The 16415-nt window shown below is 53.7% G+C and overlaps 1 protein-coding gene across 2 annotated transcripts in view; it reads right to left on the bottom strand.

Moving 5' to 3' along the window:
* Nucleotides 1–8907, bottom strand: part of SOGA3 (SOGA family member 3) — a 67964-nt gene extending 59057 nt beyond the window's left edge. For both annotated transcript variants that reach the window (XM_029057977.2, XM_029057978.2), the window contains exons 1-3: nt 7899–8907; nt 6084–6308; nt 4778–4936 (exon numbers count right to left, since the gene is read on the bottom strand). In XM_029057977.2, coding sequence (XP_028913810.1) covers nt 4778–4936; nt 6084–6308; nt 7899–8882 — 1368 coding nt within the window. In that variant the 5' untranslated portion in view covers nt 8883–8907. The remainder of the gene's footprint in view (nt 1–4777; nt 4937–6083; nt 6309–7898) is intronic.
* Between the last annotated feature and the right edge of the window lie 7508 nt (nt 8908–16415).

Below are 16415 nucleotides of genomic sequence, written 5' to 3'. Positions count from 1 at the left end.
AGAGTGGGAAAACAGCACTCTCCCCCTCGGCCTGAAGCAAGGAAAACCTCCGCCCAGCCCTCCTGCCGGTGCCCACACCTAGGAGAGGAAGGAGGAGGTCACGAGAGTAACACCCTGGTGCCCCTCCCCAAGGGAAGTAATAATAATAATAGTAATAGTGGTATTTGTTAAGAACCTACTATGTTCCAGGAACTGTACTAAGTGCTGGGGTGGATACAAGTGGATAAGTGCTCAGCACCGTGCTTTGCAAACAGTAAACACTCAGTAAACACTACTGAATGAAATACGAATGAATACAAGCAAATCGGGCTGGACACAGTCCCTGTCCCACGTGGGCTCACATTCTCAATTCCCCATTTTACAGATGAGGTAACTGAGGCCCAGAGAAGTGAAGTGACTTGCCCAAGGTCCCACAGCAGACAAGTGACGGAGCCAGGATTAAAACCCATGACCTTCTGACTCCAAGCCCTCCGCTGTGCCATGCTGAAGTATGAAAGCCTAGCTGAGCCAATCAAAGGATTGGGTAGGAAGTATGGGGACAGGTTGTGGAATAAGGAGACCCTTGGCCATCAGGAGGCAAAAGGAAATGAGTCTTGTGGCTTGGAGAGCAGGACACAGGGAAAGTTTGTGCTGTGATCCTGACTGGACACGGGACAAAGGGAGGGATTGGAGAGGATCTCAAATTAGGGTTAAGACACCCAGAAAGTCTGGGGTCCAGAGTTGAGACTCCAAAGGAATGAGGCTCCTGCCTGAGGGAAGAAAGGACACCCTGCATCTGTTCAGTTCAGAGAGGGTGAGACTGGAACACAGCCAGCTCTGACAGAAGACCAAGTGAACGTGAGCCCATAGTCACCTACAGCGAAGTACAGAGGGTTCCCGGGATGGGGTGGAGGGTAGTATTCGATCCAGAAAATGGCAGTTTGAACCACTATTGTTTTCTCTATTACCGTGTTGTTGAGATGTCAGATCTTGGTGTTTGCCTGTGCTACAGGCTGGAGGAGAAGGTCAGAGTGCCAGGGAGACATGAGGACCTGGGAAGCTGTGGGTGCGGGCGGGAGAGCTTCCTGCATCCAGCCCTGAGATGGGCATGGTAGGCTAGTCCCAGATGAGCCCTCCGCCTTCGGGAAGACACCTGGGCTTCAGTCTAAGGTGTTGGTAGAGATAGGGGTGCAGGGACATGGGGCACACTGGGCAGAAAAGGTCCTCAAACCTATGTTAAAGGAATGGGAGAAGTGGAAGTTTTTAGGATCCCGTAGAGGCCTGCTGGACTCCAGGTGCTCTTATAGTGATTACGGGGACACTGGAAAACGTGTGACTGTGCCACTGAGAGCTGCTTCATAGGGAATAAGGCTAAAGATTTCACCATCTGCCTTGACTATGTCCCTCAGATGGATTTGCTTGAGGGACAGTGCTATTTCTAGCTTTCAGGACGGAAATCCGTGAGGCAGATGGTGAGTTCTGGCGGTATTAATCAATCAGTCCATCAGTGGCTGTTTATTAAGCACTTCCTGAGTGCAGAGCACTGTACTAAGAGCTTGGAAGAGTACAACAGAGTTAGTAAAAGGGGTCATTGCCACCACCAGCATCCCTCCCCATGCCGCCACCCAAATGGATGGCACGCAGTGCTTTGGGTACACGAGAACGGAGGCACACCACCACGGGGAAGACCCCACGGGGCATCCCCCCACCATGACTAGTACTCATGTCTGAAAGGAGGCACGGACTGGGAAAAGTTGGGCTGTGGGCTTTTTGGACGTTTCTGGTGAGCTTTCTGGGACCTTAGAATGCACATTTAAAATTGGGCAGCCTCCCCTCTATTCGCTGTATTTGGACTGAGTGAAAGGGTCAGCAGTGGGGGGGGTGGGCATTCTCCTTTCCACATAGCACCAAACTAGTTGGAGTGGAAAATAAAAATTATGGTATTTGTAAATAATAATTATGGTATTTGTTAAGCACTTACTATGTGCCGGGCACTGTACTAAGTGCTAGGGAGGATACCGGCAAATCGGGTTGGACACAGTTCCTGTCCCATGTTGGGCTCACAGTATCAATCCCCATTTTATAGATGAGGTAACTGAGGCTAAGAAAAGTGAAGTGACTCGCCCAAGGTCGCACGGAAGACAAGTGGCAGAGATGGATTTAGAACCCATGACCTACAGAACATGGAATACAGAATAGTGGGAAGAGAATCCGCTCTGCTTCCACAAGGCCCCCGCAACCTCCGTCCCTCAATTAGGGTCCGAAACCACGAGCAGACTCCTACTGAGGCCTGGGGTTTATTTATTTTTTTATGGTATTTGTTAAACACTTACTATGTGCCAAGCACTGTTCTAAGTATTGGGATAGATACTAATCGATCAACTTGGACAGAGTCCCTGTCCCAGATGGGGATAATCCCATCTCTCCCATCACCACTTTACTTCAAGTTCCTTCTACCCTCTCCTGCCCTATTCCCTCCTCCAAGTCTAAGGGAGGAGCTGGAAGATGCATCCCTTCCAGTGTCCAAAACAGATCTGTCTATTGATCTTTCCAGTAATTAGGAACTTTATCAGTGGGTCATCGATATCCTAGGGGGTTAGTCTTATTGCAAATGCATAATACTATAGAATAGAATTCCTTGAGAGAAAGTTAAACCTTTTTCCAGTCAGTCAATATGTCATCTCTTTCCTCCTTGAGGAGCATGCAACCTGCACTTCTATAATAATGGTCTTCGATTTCATGGAGTTTGATTGGATCTGATGAAAGATAACTGCATTTTCATCACAATGCAACAGTTCGGTTTTAATGAAACAAAAACTAAAAAAAAACAAGACCCAGAAATCTGCACTGTTACAACAAGAAACAGCTAATACAGAGAAGCAGCGTGGCTCAGTGGAAAGAGCAGGGGCTTTGGAGTCAGAGGTCATGGGTTCGAATCCCTGCTCTGCCACTTGTCAGCTGTGTGACTGTGGGCAAATCACTTCACTTCTCTGTGCCTCAGTTCCCTCATCTGTAAAATGGGGATTAAAACTGTGAGCCCCATGTGGGACAACCTGATCACCCTGCATCTCCCCCAGCGCTTAGAACAGTGCTCTGCACGTAATAAGCATTTTACAAATACCAACATTGTTATCATTATTATTATTAATACAAGATAACTAGGAAGCACATTTATTTTAGTGTAAACACACTTCTTTGTGAATGGATTTTCCACTCTGTGGATTTTCTATAATTGAGTTTGTGTGTGTGTGTGTGCATGCATGTATACACATATGCACACACATATGACATACACCCTTGTTACAGATATAAGTTTACAGATATAAGTATATGTATGTACTTATATCTGTAACAAGGGTATATATATATATAAATCTGGGAATTTGAAAACCCCCTTATATCTCTGTGTTTTCTGTAAAATGGGTATAATATAACCAACCTCGCAGTTGGCCACTATTAACACCAGCTGCAAATCTGACTTCCCCACAACTTCAACCACCTGTATCCTGCAAAGGTAAATCTCTTCAGGTTCCTACGATTAGAGTTTGGGCCCGCCCATCTCTTTATAGTCCTGAATTGTTCTAAATGAAGCCTACGCCACCTCCCATGTTTTGTATCTCAGCACTTCCGCCATTCCCATCAGTGCAGAATTTCTTCTTACCATTCCCTAACGCTTCTCATTAGGCTCCCAACATTCCCGAGCAGTAGCTTGATGTTATTACTGCCTCCAGTCAAACGAGGAGGAGTGGAGAACTGGCATGACCTTTACAAGGAGCGGATTAATAAGTCACAGCAGAGACAGCTCTACAACTTCTACCTCACTGACCAATGCTCTGTCCACTGGGCTAGTGCTTTCCACTGGGAGTTTTCACGGTGGTCGCATATAGGAAAAGGCACTCCACTTACCCGCTGAACAAGTGGTGGGTGGCCACCTGCTCTTGGACAGTTTACAAACAATAGGGCTGTCGTTCCTCAAAGGTTCTCTCTCTTCTCTCCTCTGTTTGCATCCCGATCTGTGCCTGTCTTTATTCCTATGTCTAACTAGATAGGACTGTCCGGCACCTTTGATGTCACCTTCAAAGTGGGCCAGTCCCTTGGTTTCTGATAGTAATAATAATAATAATATTTGTAGTATTTGTTAAGCACTTACTATGTCCCAGGCACCGTTCTAAGGGCTGGGGTGGATACAAGCAAACTGGGTTGGCCACAGTCCCTGTGCCACAAGGGGCTCACCATCCTAACCCCCATTTTGCAGATGAGGGAACTGAGGCATAGAGAAGTTAAGTGACTAACCCAAGGTCCCACAGTGAAACGTGGTGGAAGCGGGATGAGAAGCCAGGTCCTTCTGACTCCCAGGCCCATGCTCTATCTTCTAGGCCATGATGCTTCTCTGTGCCTGGCTTGACTGTGGAGTTGGTCTTATATTACCCATTTGACAGAAAACACAGAGGAATAAAGTGATTTCCCAAGTCCTAGAATTCCTTTCCTAAAACCATGAGCAAATCCCTTCCTGGGTCAGACAGATGATCCATTCAGCCCAGGAGTATGTTTCCAACAGTGGCAACAAGATGCTTGGAGGATCCGTGGGTTGGTGTTTCCCTCGAACATCCCTTTTTGTGGTTAGGCTCTCCCCAAGCCTCCACCTCTTCCCTTATCCCACAGGCCAGGAAACACCTCTGTCGGTGGTCTCAGCCCACCACAGGAAGTAGTAAAAGCCAAATGGACTCATCCTGTTAGCAAGTATTTTGAAATCAGAGGCACTCCAAAACAGAGCCCCAAATCTTGATGCGACACTGACCTCTTTCACTTTCTCCAGCTCGTTCTGCAAAGCTTGCTTGGCAATTTCCACTTCTATCAGCTGTTGCCTGAGCTTCTCGTTTTCATCTTCTGTGGTGGTTCGTTTCTCTTCCACATTCTCTAGTTCATGGTGGAGTCTCACCGAGACGTCCTTGGCGACCTGTGGAGGGATGGTTGCGGCAAAAATAAAATTAAAAGCAATGCGGTCTTACTAGTGGCGTTCCTCAAATAATGTATGACAAATAATAACGATGAACTCCATTCTGTGAATTATGCCAAAGCAAGAGCAAGCCGTCACATTCTTAATGTCTCCGCTTAACTTTGAAATCAGGTATCCTAACTCGAAGCGATACTTTGCAAGAGGGACAGCTAGAATTTAGAAAGAAACCTCCCCAGAATCTCTGTAAACAAGAGTATGGGGTCTTTGGGGGAAATAGGGCTACTTTTTCTATTTTCCATTACACCAATGGTCCAAAATATTTAAACCGTCCTCCCTCTCTCCCTCTCTATCTTGCCAACAAATAATTAGTGGCTGAGATGGTAAGAGTATTTTATTTTCCATCAACACATCCAAACTCTGATGGTGATGGAACATTTCCCCCAAGGTCAGGGGTGGGGCATTTTTTAGCAGAGGGATGGGCAGAATGGGGCTTGGGAGGGGCAGGCTGGTTTCTAAGAACTAATAAACCAGAAAGACCCAAGTCCAGCTCTAGGAAGCCCTCCTCAGAAGCTCTCAGATCCTGCTGGTGACCTGAGCTGATGAGCCAGTCTGGGAGCCCAGCAACTGAAAGGACGGAAACCATGGATTCGCCCCCACAGCCGACCTTGCCTTCACCTATCACGTGATCACATCATAGCGTCTCCATCTTCCCTCACCTCCATCCCCTAGGGACCCGTTATATCGACCGGGGTGGCTGCGGGAGAGGGAGGTGATGGCAGCTAATGAGAGAAGGGATCCAACTCTGACATAGCCCCAGTCTCCGGCCTGGAGCACATCTGTTCATTCCACTGAGTCTTCTCTGCCTTGAGGTCCTGCTTCCTGCTGTGCCAGGCCCCACCCACTGATTCTGTCCCTCCATTCCCTCTCTCCTGGGAGCCTGGCTAACCAGGGGCCACCGTGCCCCTTAAAATTCTTCTACCTGCTGTGCCAGGCTCCATCCACTGGCTCTGTCACCCCGTCCCCTCTCTCCTGGGTCATGGCTACCCAGGGGCCACGGTGCACCTCGCAACCCCGTTTCCTACTGTGCCAGGCTCTACCCGCTGGCTCCGTCACCCCACCCTCTCTGTCCTGGGGGCCCATGGTGCACCTTGAGGTCCTGCTCCATGCTGCGCAGCAGCTCCCCGTCGATCTCCCCGGTCTGGGCGTAGCGCAGCCTCTTGCGTTCGGCCTTGCGCAGGCGGTACTGCAGGATCCGGCAGTTCTTGTTGGCCCGCTCCAGCTCGTGCCGCATCTCCTGCAGCTGGCAGGCATCTTCCTCGAAGAAGCTGTCCCTCATCTCGTCCATCTCTGTCCTCAACTCATCAATTTCGTTCTTGGGGTTGGGGGAGAGGGGGAGGGAGATGGTGGGAAGGGGGAGAAGGAAAGAGTTAGAGGGGGAAATGCAGGGACCGGTGGAGAACATATTACGAGAGGGAAATATTCGGGAAGCAATGGGGGGAAGGGGTTTCGGTGGGGAGCAGAGGGGACAGACAGGGTAAGGGAGGATGACGGGGCGGGGCGTGGTGAAGAAGAGACAAATAGAGTGGGATGGGATGGCAATCCGGGGGGTGGGGACGGAAGCGATGGGAGGAAGATGGATGGTGGGCAAAGCAAGAGAAGTGTGGTGCAAAAAGAAGTGGTGAAAGGGAGGAGGAGCAGGAGGAGGAGGGTGTTGTGGAGAGAAGGATAGTGGGGCAGGGATAGAGAGGAGTAAGCCAAGGAGGGAGAAAAACACACGATGAATTCAAGCCTTTCCTTCTTCTTGTTCTCCACCCCCAAACCCAGGCTCAGAGGGATGAGAAAAGAGAGAGAAAAAGAGAGTGTGTGTGGTGGGGGGCGGGGGGGGGGGTAGAGGGGAAGGGAGGTGGATCTAGGAAAACCGGCCTTCAAGACCACTCCCTCCCCTCAGGAAAACAGGCCTTCAAGATCACTCCCTCCCCTCACGGACTCTCCAGGAAAATGCAGGCCAGAGTGGGCTGACTAGAGCCCCGGGGAGGAATCCCACTGCGCTCGTGGGTCCAGAAAAAGGGGCCTTCAAGACCACTCCCTCCCCTCACCCTCTCTCCAGGAAAATGCAGGCCAGACGGTGACTAGAGGTACAGGGGTAGAATCCCAGTGGGCTCATGGATCCAGAAAAAGAGGCCTTCAAGACCACTCCCTCCCCTCTCCCTCTCTCCAGGAAAATGCAGGCCAGGGTGGGCTGACCAGAGGCCCAGGGATGGAATCCCACTGGGCTCGTGGGTCCAGGAAAAGAGGCCTTCAAGATCACTCTCTCCCCTCTCCATCTCTCCAGGAAAATGCAGGCCAGGGTGGGCTGACTAGAGCCCCAGGTGGGCTCATGGATCCAGAAAAAGAGGCCTTCAAGACCATTCCCTCCCTCTCCCTAGGAACCGGCCAGGGCGGACCGACTAGAGGCCCAGGGGCAGAATCCCGCTGGGCTCCCGGATCCAGGAAAAGAGGCCTTCGAGACCACTCCCTCCCATCTCCATGCCTCCCAGGAAAATGCAGGCCAGGGTGGGCCGACTAGAGGCCCAGGTGGGCTCGTGGGTCCAGGAAAAGAGGCCTTCGAGACCACTCCCTCCCCTCTCCATGCCTCCCAGGAAAATGCAGGCCAGGGTGGGCTGACCGGAGGCCCAGGGGCAGAATCCCACTGGGCTCGTGGGTCCAGGAAGAGTGGCCTTCTAGACCATTCCCTCCCTCTCCCTCTCACCAGGAAAATGCAGGCCAAGGTGGGCCGCCTCCAGGACCAGCCGCAGCAAATCCCGGGGGGATGGGAACACGCACCGGGAGGCGGGGGGCCGGTCCAGGATGTCCCACGGAGATTTAATCCTCCCTTCTCCCTCTCCCCTCCCTCCCCATCTAGTCGTCCGGCCCTCCGACGGCATCCCGGCCTCCTCAGCCCCCCCCCTCCCCCGCCCCTCACCTTGAGGGTCTCGTTCTCCTCTCGCAGCTTTTCCATCTCCTCCCGCATCTCCTCCTCCTCCTGCGGCGGCGGCGGCGGCGGCTGTCCCGCCCCGGAGGGCTCCATGGGGGAGGCGGCCGGGGCGGGGGCCGAGGAGGCGGAGGCGCCGCTGCCGCCGCAGCTGCTGCCGCTCTTGGTTTGCATCTGAGCGGCCGCCAGGCCCTTCTTGAGGTGGAACTGGATGAGCTCAGACTGCAGACATCCCTCCTGCCAGTAGCCTCCCGCTGCGGGGCCGGGCCCGGGGGTCCTGCCGCTTCTGCCCGCGGGGGAGGGCGACGACGACGAGGAGGAGGAGGAAGGGGAGGAGGGGGAAGGGGCTGGGGCGACCACCTCCCCTCCTCCTCCCCTCTGCGGCGTTCTCCCGGCTTTGGCTCTCCAGACCTTGGGCGGCGGCGGCGGCTGCTGCAGATGCTGCAGATGCTGCTGCTGCTGCACCTGCTGCTGCACCTGCTGCTGCAGCAAGCCTCCCTCCCTCTCCCCCGGGCCTCCCCCAGCCCCTCCGCCGGCCCGCAGCCCCTGCTTGGTGGCCCCGGCGGGGTCCGTCCCGGCTTCAGCACCGGGCCCCGGCTGGACAGTTCCCGGAGGGCCTCCCGGAGGAGGCTTCTCCCCCGGCCCCGCCGCGCCTCGTCCGCCGCCCGCTTTCGGTGGCTGCGGCTGGCGGGGCGAGCCGAGCTTGGCTCCGGAGGCCACCGGGGACCTGGCCGAGGGGGGAGGGGCCGGTTGCCGGCTGGGGCTGTCCCGGCTGCGGCCCGGGGACTGGGCTCGCTGCTGCTTTCTGCTGCTGCTGCTGCTGCTGCTGCTGCTGCTGCTGCTGCTGCTGCTGATGCTGCTGCTGCTGCTGCTGATGCTGCTGCTGCTGCAGCTGCTGCAGCTGCTCCCCTCCGGGTGCAGGCGAGGCTCTGCAGCCGAGGCTGCCGCAGCGCCCCCTGCCGGCGGCGGATTCATAGCGGCGCACGCCTCCCCCCGAGGGCTGCCATCAGGAGACGCCCATCGCCCCCCATCACCCCTCGACCCCCAACGGGCCCCCCCGAAGCCCCGGGGCGACCCCCCCCATCCTTCCCCCCCGGGATCCCGGGTCTCGGAAAACTGCCCTTCGAGGCCACTCCCTCCCCTCGCTCCAGGGAGATGCGGGCCAGGGTGGACTGACCAGAGGCCCAGGGAGAAGAGGCCTTCAAGACCACTCCCTCCTCTCGGTCCAAGAAAATGCAGGCCAGGGGGGGCTGACTAGAGGCCAAGGTGGGCTCGCGGGTCCTGGAAAAGCCGCCTCCAAGACCACTCCCTCCCCTCCGCCTCTCTCCTCGGAAATGCAGGCCAGGGTGGGCTGACTACGGGCCCTGGTGGGCTCGTGGCTCCGGGAAAAGAGGCCTTCAAGACCACTCCCTCCTCCCCGTCCAAGAAAATGCAGGCCAGGGTGGGCTGACTAGAGGTCTAGGTGGGCTCTTGGGTCCAGGAAAAGAGGCCTTCAAGACCACTCCCTCCCCTCTCCCTCTCTCCAGGAAAATGCAGGCCAGGGTGGGCTGACTAGAGGTCTAGGTGGGCTCTTGGGTCCAGGAAAAGAGGCCTTCAAGACCACTCCCTCCCCTCTCCCTCTCTCCAGGAAAATGCAGGCCAGGGTGGGCTGACCAGAGGCCTAGGGGCGGAACCCCACCGGGCTCTTGGGTCCTGGAGAACAGGCCTTCAAGACCACCCCCTTCCCTCTCCCTCTCTCCAAGAAAATGCAGGGCAGGATGGGCTGACTCCAGGCCCAGGGGAGGAATCCAGGACCAGCCGCAGCAGACCCCGGGAAGATGGGGAAAATGTACCGGGAGGATGGAGGACGGGCCAGGATGGGCCCTGGAGATTTAATCCTCCCTTCTCCCTTTCCCCTCCCGCCCCATCATCCTCCTAGGGATGCCATTAGGAGACGCCCATCGCCTCCCTCCTCCTCCTCCTCACCCTTAAAGCCAAGGCAGAAACAAAAGAAAACCCGCCCTCGGTTTTACAGGGGAAAAAAAAAGGACCTCCCCTCCTCCTCTTCCTCCTCTTCCTCCCCACCGGGTTGCCCAGAAAGTAACCGACCCGGGTTGGGTTTGGAAGGGAAGGACGGTAGGGAGGGCGAGGCCCCGGGCAGGCAAATCCGCGCTGGACTTGGCTCTGTCAGACTGGGCAGCTCGGGTGGGCACCTCTCGGCTCCGGGCCTTGTGGACGCTTAGAAACTGTCACGGCCTCGCATGATGGAGGGGTGGCTAGACGAGGCACAGGGGGCATAAATGGGGGGTGGGCGGGGGACAGGAAAAGGAGGAGGGGAGGAGAGGGCGAGAGGAGCGGGGAGAAAGAGTGGGAGAGGGAGGGAGAAGGGAAAGAGAGAGGAAAAGGGAGGGAGGAGAAGAAAGGGAAGGAGAGAAGAGGAGGGGTGGGAGAGAGATAGAGAGTGCGCTCAGAATCAGGTTTTTTAACCGATCCGGTTCCGGCCTGACTTACTTTTCCCTCCTCTCCCAGCTGGCACATAGCTCTCTAAGCTGCTCCTCGGACCATTCTGATGGAAATGTATCTGCTTATTGTTATACTGTACTCTCCCGAGCGCTCGGTACAGTGCTCTGCAAACAGTAAGACTCAATGAATACGAGGGACTGGCCCACAAAAATCACTCAGCCAGGAAAATCGAGGTTATAACCACCCACTCGGCCAACGATCCCCGAGGGAGCTGAAACCCTCCAACCCGTGTTCCTTCCCCGCTGGACTTTGCTCTGGTCCAACGGGTTTTTTTTTCCAACCTGGAGATGGAGGACCCTTGCTCTGGGAAGATGGGGACTTGAGGCTAACTCTGGATGGCCAGCTATCTTGTCAGGAGCCAGCAGAAACAACCTCGGGAGATAGGGCCACCCGGCCACTGTAGCCCTGAACTGGACTGCTCAGTCATTCATTCATTCAATCGTATTTTCTGATCGTTTACTATGTGCAGAGGACTGTACTGAGCGCTGGGCTGTTAAGGGCTCGAGGCTGCCTAGACCCGGATCCAAAGCCAACACCTTTGCCTTTTCGTTCAGCACTTGGAGAAGAGCCGGTTTCCCCGGAGAGAGGCAATTGCTTGGCAATTTCTTTTTCTTTTTCTGCTGCTGCTGCTGCTGCCCACCCTCCTTCCTCGTCTGCCTTTCCCGACCAAATGACCCGGATCCCAGGAAAAAAAAAAATTATGAAAATATTCATTCCGACCTTGGATCCAAGGACAGTCCCGTAGGTCCGGGAGCGCCTGTCCGTCTGTCCACTCGTTGGTCATCTGGGATTCTGTCCCCTCGTCCGGGGGCTGATCGCCCCCCCCCCCAGTCCACCTTCCCGGGATCCTTGCTTCCCCCTTCCCCCCCTTCCCCTACCGCTTTGCTTTGTTTCGGGATTTTTTTTTTTTCCCTCCCACTCCTCCTTTTCAAAGAAGATGATGGTGAAAAGAAGATAACGGGGAAAAGTTGCACCAGTCTCTTGCCATGAATCAGCTCTCTGCCGAGCCTTCCTGAAGTTTCCCCTCCCCAAAGTCGCCGGGACCCCCCAACACTTCCTCGCCCACCCCCCCACCCCCAGAAACCCGGCTGACCTAGGATCTAGGGATGCTCTTCTCCAAGGCCCCCCACCCTCCTCCCAGAAAGTGGCAGAGTCTCTGCCTTGTTCTCCCTGGGAAAACCGCATCCAGGAGCATCCCCCCCTCTTCAGCCTGCTTCAGCAAGCGCTTAGTACAGTGTTCTGCGGACAGTAAGAGCTTAAAAAATACGGTTGATTGAATGAATGCCCCCATCTAGTCCATCCCTCTTCACCCTCATTGCCCTCCAGCTTCCCCCCTGCCCCCGGGAGGGGAGCCCCCTTCCCTATAATGGGGATGCCCAAGGTGGGGGAGGGCTGGGTGGTCCCCTGCCCCTTCCATCTTCCGGGGTATTGGGTCTTGCAGCCGGAGGGAAGTTCAGCTAGGCATCGGGGCAAGGGTTCCCCTGGCTCTCCCGATGGGGCAGGGTGGTCGCCCCCGCCTCCCTCCCCATCTTCCATCCCCCATCCTCCATCCTCCATCCTCCATCCTCCATCCCCGGACAATGGAGAGGGGCGAAGCGGTACCTACCAGGCTGGGGAGGGGGTGGAAGCCCCCGATGCCACCGCCGCTGCTCGGAAAGCAATATTCATGCACAGCAATATTCATCTACAGCAATATTCATGAGCCCGATGACCTCACCGGGATGGGGGCGGGGAAAGAAAGAGACAGAGAGATACAGACAGAGAAAGAGAGAGAGAGACAGGGAGAAAGGGGAGGGGGCGGGAGGGGAAAGACTGGGAGAAGGAAAGCGCAACACAACAGAGGAACCACGCCCGTGGACTCAGGGTGGATTTCCATCCTCTCTCCTCTCCCACCCTCTCTCATCCCCCTCCCCTCCCCCTTCCCACCAACACCCAGCGCTTAAAACAGTGCTTAGTACATAGTAAGCGCTTAAAAATACCATCATCATCATCATTATTATTAAGAACAGCGATCGGCCCACAGTAAGCCCATAATGATTGCTTGGCACATAATTATTATCACCCCCGGACTTGGATAGGATCACCAAGCCCCAGGAAGAATTGGGACTGGGCCCCATCGTCCCGAACGCAGATTTTCTGGAAAAACAATCGATTCTGATCAGTTATGTTTTTTTTCCACCCACCCTTCTCGTCCGGAAGGTTGGGAAGGGGAGGGAGGGACTGGGACTAGAGTCCCTGGTGACGTCTCCGGGTGCGGCGATGGGAAGCAGCCGAGAGTTGTTGTCTTTTGTTCGCTCCCACGCGGCTGGGTCTCAGACACAATGAGCCTTAAAGCCACCGATAAACCCAAGCAGGTGCCCGCGAACCCCCGATGCCCTCACCAGGCTGCAGGGTAGGGGCGCAGGTGACAGCTGGCAATGCCATGTGAACCCGAGGCTTTTTTTCCATCCCCTTTCTCCTCTCCTCAAACGTGGATTTGCTTTCTCCCCGTACCATGAAAAGATGGTCTTCTTCCCTTTTAATCCCCAGACGGAGATGGGGACGACTCAGGTAATCCCAGGTAGGAAAAATCTCAGTTGAAACGGCAGGAGATTTGGGCCCAGGGATAGATCAATCAAGCCACTGGGTCCAATCGGATTAGCTTGTATCCATCCCAGCGTATAGAACAGTGCTTGGTGCACAGTAAACGCATAAGAAGCGCTTAACATGCAAAGCAGCATGGTGTAGTGGATAGAGAACGGGCCTGGGAGTCAGAAAATCGTGGGTTCTAATTGTCGCTCCACCGCTTGTCGGCTGTGTGACCTTGGCCAAGTCACTTCATTTTTCTGTGCCTCCGTTACCTCATCTGTAAAATGGAGATTTAGACTGTGAGCCCCAACTGAGACAGGGACTGTGTCCGACCCGATTTGCTTATATTATTATCATTATTTATATCCACCCGAGCGCTTAGCTCAGTGGCTAGCACATAATAAGCCCTCAATAAATGCCATTATTATTATTATTATGTCAATTCACAGGTGAATCATGGAAACATAAGAGCTGAGATCTCTAACAGTGGTTTAGGAGGGGGATTCAAATCTATAACTCGGTGTTAGGTCCTTGCCATCTGGCTATTCCAGTTTGGATGAAATATAGATTGAAGTCTCGAACATTCAATGTTGAGTATAAAATCCATCATTCCGAGGGGCTTGCTCTCTATGGAATCAGTTGATCAAATTGTTGAGCGCTTAGTCTGTGCAGAGTATAAACACTTGGGAGAGTACCATGGAGTTAGTAGACACGATCTGCCTTCAAGGCACTAACAATGCGGCAGGTAAGTCAGGCAGGGAGATAGCTGTGTGGTGCAGTGGAATTGAGAGAGGGTTTTTTCAGGTTAGGAGGTACATGGGTATGTATAAAAACGGAGCAAAGGGTCCATTGGAGCATGAGCAGTTGAAGATGGTGACTGAGGAGGGAGAGTGGAGGTAATTATTTTTATAAGGTGCAAAAGAATGGAGTTTGCGGTCCGGATGGAGGAAGATTTTTAGACTGTAAACCTGTTGTGGCCAGGGATTTTCTCTCTTTATTGACGAATTGTACTTTCCAAGCGCTTAGTACAGTGCTCTGCACACAGTAAGCCCTCAATAAATAGGATTTAATGAATGAATGAATTTCCAAAGCAGGCAGGAGGATCTCCTCCTGAAAAATGGCTGGTAAGAGGGAGCTTGGGGTGCAACAGGGAGATTTGGAGAAATTTCACTCCTGATGGATTCAGTTAATGAAGTACATGACGAGATCAACAGAGGCAAAATAGGAGGGAGGTTGGGGCCCTGGGGATTTAAGGAGGGAGTTAAAATCAATCAATCATTTATTTATAGAGCATAGTTAAAAATCTGGAATAGTTATTTTTTTTAACGTATTTGTTAAGCACTTGTTACGTGCCAGGTACTGTGCTAAGGGCTGGGGTAAATACGATCTAATCAGATTGGACACAGTCCGTGTCCACATGGGGCACACAGTCTTAACCTCGGGGGGGCCCAGAACCGCACCAAGGGAGGGGACTCCGGCACCTGCATTCCCTCCTCCCCCCATCCGTGCATCAGGGATTTGAAACTGCACGAGGGAGGAATCACCAGTCCCCCATCTGCCCTACACCTTCCCACACTATACTCCGATGCCAAAGCAGGACAGTCATTCACCAAGGAGATAATAACACCTCAGTCACCCATCGACAGCTATCGACATGATAGCACTCGCCCATTAATTCTAGACATGCACTTTAGTGACTCGCTAATTGCAGCTCAGAAGTTGTAGATTTCCCCACTCCAGTCCCCCAGCTGGGAGCTTCTCAGTCCCCACTTATTTGAGGAACCTACTTTAGTCACTGGATCTACAGATCAACTACAGCAGCTCTGGAATTACCTTCTCTTATGTCCTAGCTCCCCACCCCCCACCCCATATGCCCTCTGTCTCCTCCCTCTGACCCCCTCCACCCCTGGCCCGGCACCCCTCCTCACCCCCTCCACATTTCTGCCTTGTCAGTCAAGCCCTCTCAATGCCTTGCACGAAACCCACCCCTCTTCCCAGCCCATCTCTATCACCCTATCCCAGTTCTAGGATGCCCCTCATCCCCATCCCACCCCATTGGCTTCCACCAGCTCATCCCCATTCAGTCCCTTCCTACTCCTAGCTCTGTCCCCAACCCACATACCCTCCCCACAGCCTCATCCAAGTGCGGCGTGTGGAACCCTCTCTCCATCATGGGGAACCTTCCCTTCATCATTGACCTGTTCCTGACCTCGTCACTGCTCCTCCTTGCCATCACTGAAACCTGACTCTCCCCAGATGACACAGTCTCCCCTGCTGCTCTCTTTGGTCGGGGGCGGCGGTCATCTTCGTCCACTCCTCCAGACTCACTGGGAAAGGGAGAAGAGTCGGCTTCCTTCTCGCTCCCCAGTGCCGCTTTGGCAACAATCCACCTCCCCCCTCCCTCTCTTTCTCTACCTTTGAAGCCCAAATCAACCCCTTTACCACCCACTCCAGTTAATAGTTACTGTCATCTACCATCCCCCAGATCCCTCCTTCAACTTTCTGAACCATTTTTATCCCCTTCTCACATTCTTTCTCTCATTCTCTGTTGCTACATTGGGGACTTCGACTTCAATATTTACGTGGTTATCCCCGATGAACCTTCCACTGTCCACTTCGTCTCACAGTTCAACCTTACCTCACTCACTCACCAACTTGGGCACACACTTGATCTTATAATCTCTGGTAACTATACACTCTCTACCCTCACCAATTCTGAAATTCCTCTATCAGACCACAACCTCCTCACCTGCTCTCTTTCCCAAACACCTACCACTCACAAATCCATCTTTTTTCCCCACAGAGACCTTAGTTCTTTCGATCTCCTCCAATATTCTACTGTCCTCCTACCCCATTTGGTCTCCATATCCAAATTACCTTCTCCTGACACACAAATAGACACACTCAACACCACCATCTCCTCTGAAGTCCCTTGCTCCCCTGTCCCTCTTCCGATTTCATACCACTAAACCTCAACCCTGAATAACCTCCGCAGTTGGCTTCTTCTGCTCCTGTGCCTGAGCTGCGGAGTGCTGTTGGAGGGAATCCAAACTTCTCTCTGACCTTTTCCACCTTAAATTCATTCTTATCCCCTTCAATTTAGCCCTCTCCTCTGCCCGACAACAACCCTTCTGCTTCCCAATTCACTCCCATACCTACTGCCCCACCAGCTGTTCCAGACATTTAAGTCCCTCCTCAAACTTCTTGTCCCTTCCCCCGCTCCCCAACCATCTCTATCCCCTAATGACCCAGCCACATTCTTCATCCTCTTCATCCAAAGAAGCAGCATGGCTCAGTGGAAAGAGCCCGGGCTTGGGAGTCATAGGTCATGGGTTCGAATCCCGGCTCTGCTGTTTGTCAGCTGTGTGACTGTGGGCAAGTCACTTAACTTCTCTGTGCCTGTTACCTCATCTGTAAAATGGGGATTAACTGTGAGCC

Source organism: Ornithorhynchus anatinus, chromosome 2 (genome assembly GCF_004115215.2).
Source record: "Ornithorhynchus anatinus isolate Pmale09 chromosome 2, mOrnAna1.pri.v4, whole genome shotgun sequence".
In the NCBI taxonomy this organism is placed as follows: Eukaryota; Metazoa; Chordata; class Mammalia; order Monotremata; family Ornithorhynchidae; genus Ornithorhynchus; species Ornithorhynchus anatinus.
The sequence above is the reverse complement of the archived record's forward strand: the minus strand, read 5'-3'. Positions and strand labels throughout refer to the sequence as shown.